We start from the raw sequence: 1,252 nt of genomic DNA, 5'->3' as shown, positions 1-1,252 counted from the left end.
AGAAGAAAGTCAGGGAGGAACTACCTGCACTTACTTCTTCGCAGTGTTTGACACAACTCTGAAGAGAAAGCTGCTGTCTAAAGTTCTGAAATTCTATTTCATTTGTAGTAAACTTTCAGTAAAGATTCCTGAAAACAAATATAAAAAATCAAAATAAAACCAAAAACCATAGTAAGTCTCATCAAGCATTTAAGATTGAATCGATATAGTAGTAATGGATATTTTACTCATTAGTTGATTTTTCATTTATTACAGAGTTGGAGAGAATGCCCAACAGTTAGGAACAATTGGTATTCTTTTTATTAAGGTGGGGTGTTTGATCGATGTTTATTTTCTGCTTTGGTGCAAGGCCCAGCTATGGGTTAGGAAAGCTCACTGCTGTGAGAGGAGAGGGAGATCTCTCCAGCTCTTGCTGGTTCTTGCTGCTTGCAGCTGCTTTTGTAGCTTACATGGTGGGGTAAGGGTTCCAGTCTAGCACCTATGAAACTTGGCTTGGCTTGTGATTCTACTGTGTCAGGACTGGACTCTGGTGTTGGCCTGGCCAAGATGAATTACGTGTTCCTTCTTCATGGTTTGCATAGTCCAGTCACAGGTAACCATGTTTTAGAGGCTGGCAGGGGTTTGTGGAGATTAATTCTGCTAAGTGCTTTGGGGACTCCAACACTTTGGACATGAATTAGAGGGAGGACTTCCTGAAAATGAAGCTGGCCCACTAGTGGCCATGCTTGACCATGGGGAAAACCGGGTGATAGGCCAAAGCATCTGTGGGGTACTCAAAGCCTCCACAGAAGCTGTTGCTGGTCAAGGAAGCCAAGGAGCACTGATAGTAGTCATAGGTAGCCAGGAAAGAGCCATTGGAAAGGATGGCTACCATGCTTCAAGATTGGAATGCTGTGAACATCCTAGCAGCAACCTTGGGCAGACATTGGCCTTGGTATTTTTGCAGAAGACCCTAATTAGGTTTGAGCATCCAGGCTCACAACTGTGTGTGAATCCTGCTGCAAAAGATCGTCTGGACCCTGAAACCATCTGTACACATGAGCATAAGTGTATGGTTATACTCGCACATGTGTCCTCATACATGTGTGTTCATGTATACACACACACACACACACACACACACACACACACAGAGAGAGAGAGAGAGATCTTAAAGTTCTGCTTACATTATGTAGAAGGCTGTTAAGTATAATATGTTAAATTTCCTTTGTCACTGGCAACTTACTTGACCTCTATTTGGAAAACATAGATG

At 42.7% G+C, this 1,252-nt stretch overlaps 1 protein-coding gene across 1 annotated transcript; it reads right to left on the bottom strand.

Moving 5' to 3' along the window:
• Positions 1 to 639: 639 nt before the first annotated feature.
• On the bottom strand, positions 640 to 874 carry LOC116894713 (pancreatic progenitor cell differentiation and proliferation factor-like). Its single transcript, XM_032896411.1, has 2 exons — positions 744 to 874; positions 640 to 709 (listed from the first exon to the last, which is right to left on the bottom strand). Exons 1-2 carry the CDS (start codon positions 872 to 874, stop codon positions 640 to 642), a joined length of 201 nt encoding a protein of 66 aa, XP_032752302.1.
• Between the last annotated feature and the right edge of the window lie 378 nt (positions 875 to 1,252).

Source organism: Rattus rattus, chromosome 2 (assembly GCF_011064425.1).
Source record: "Rattus rattus isolate New Zealand chromosome 2, Rrattus_CSIRO_v1, whole genome shotgun sequence".
Lineage (NCBI taxonomy): Eukaryota > Metazoa > Chordata > Mammalia > Rodentia > Muridae > Rattus > Rattus rattus.
This window is presented reverse-complemented; position numbering and strand designations above follow the sequence as displayed.

Excerpts from the sequence above, each read along its gene's own strand:
- LOC116894713 (XM_032896411.1), bottom strand. The coding sequence starts at position 874 with ATGGTAGCCATCCTTTCCAATGGCTCTTTCCTGGCTACCTATGACTAC. Across the intron at positions 710-743 it reads GATGCTTTGGCCTATCACCC|GCCAGCTTCATTTTCAGGAA; the intron begins GGTTTTCCCCAT and ends GGCCACTAGTGG.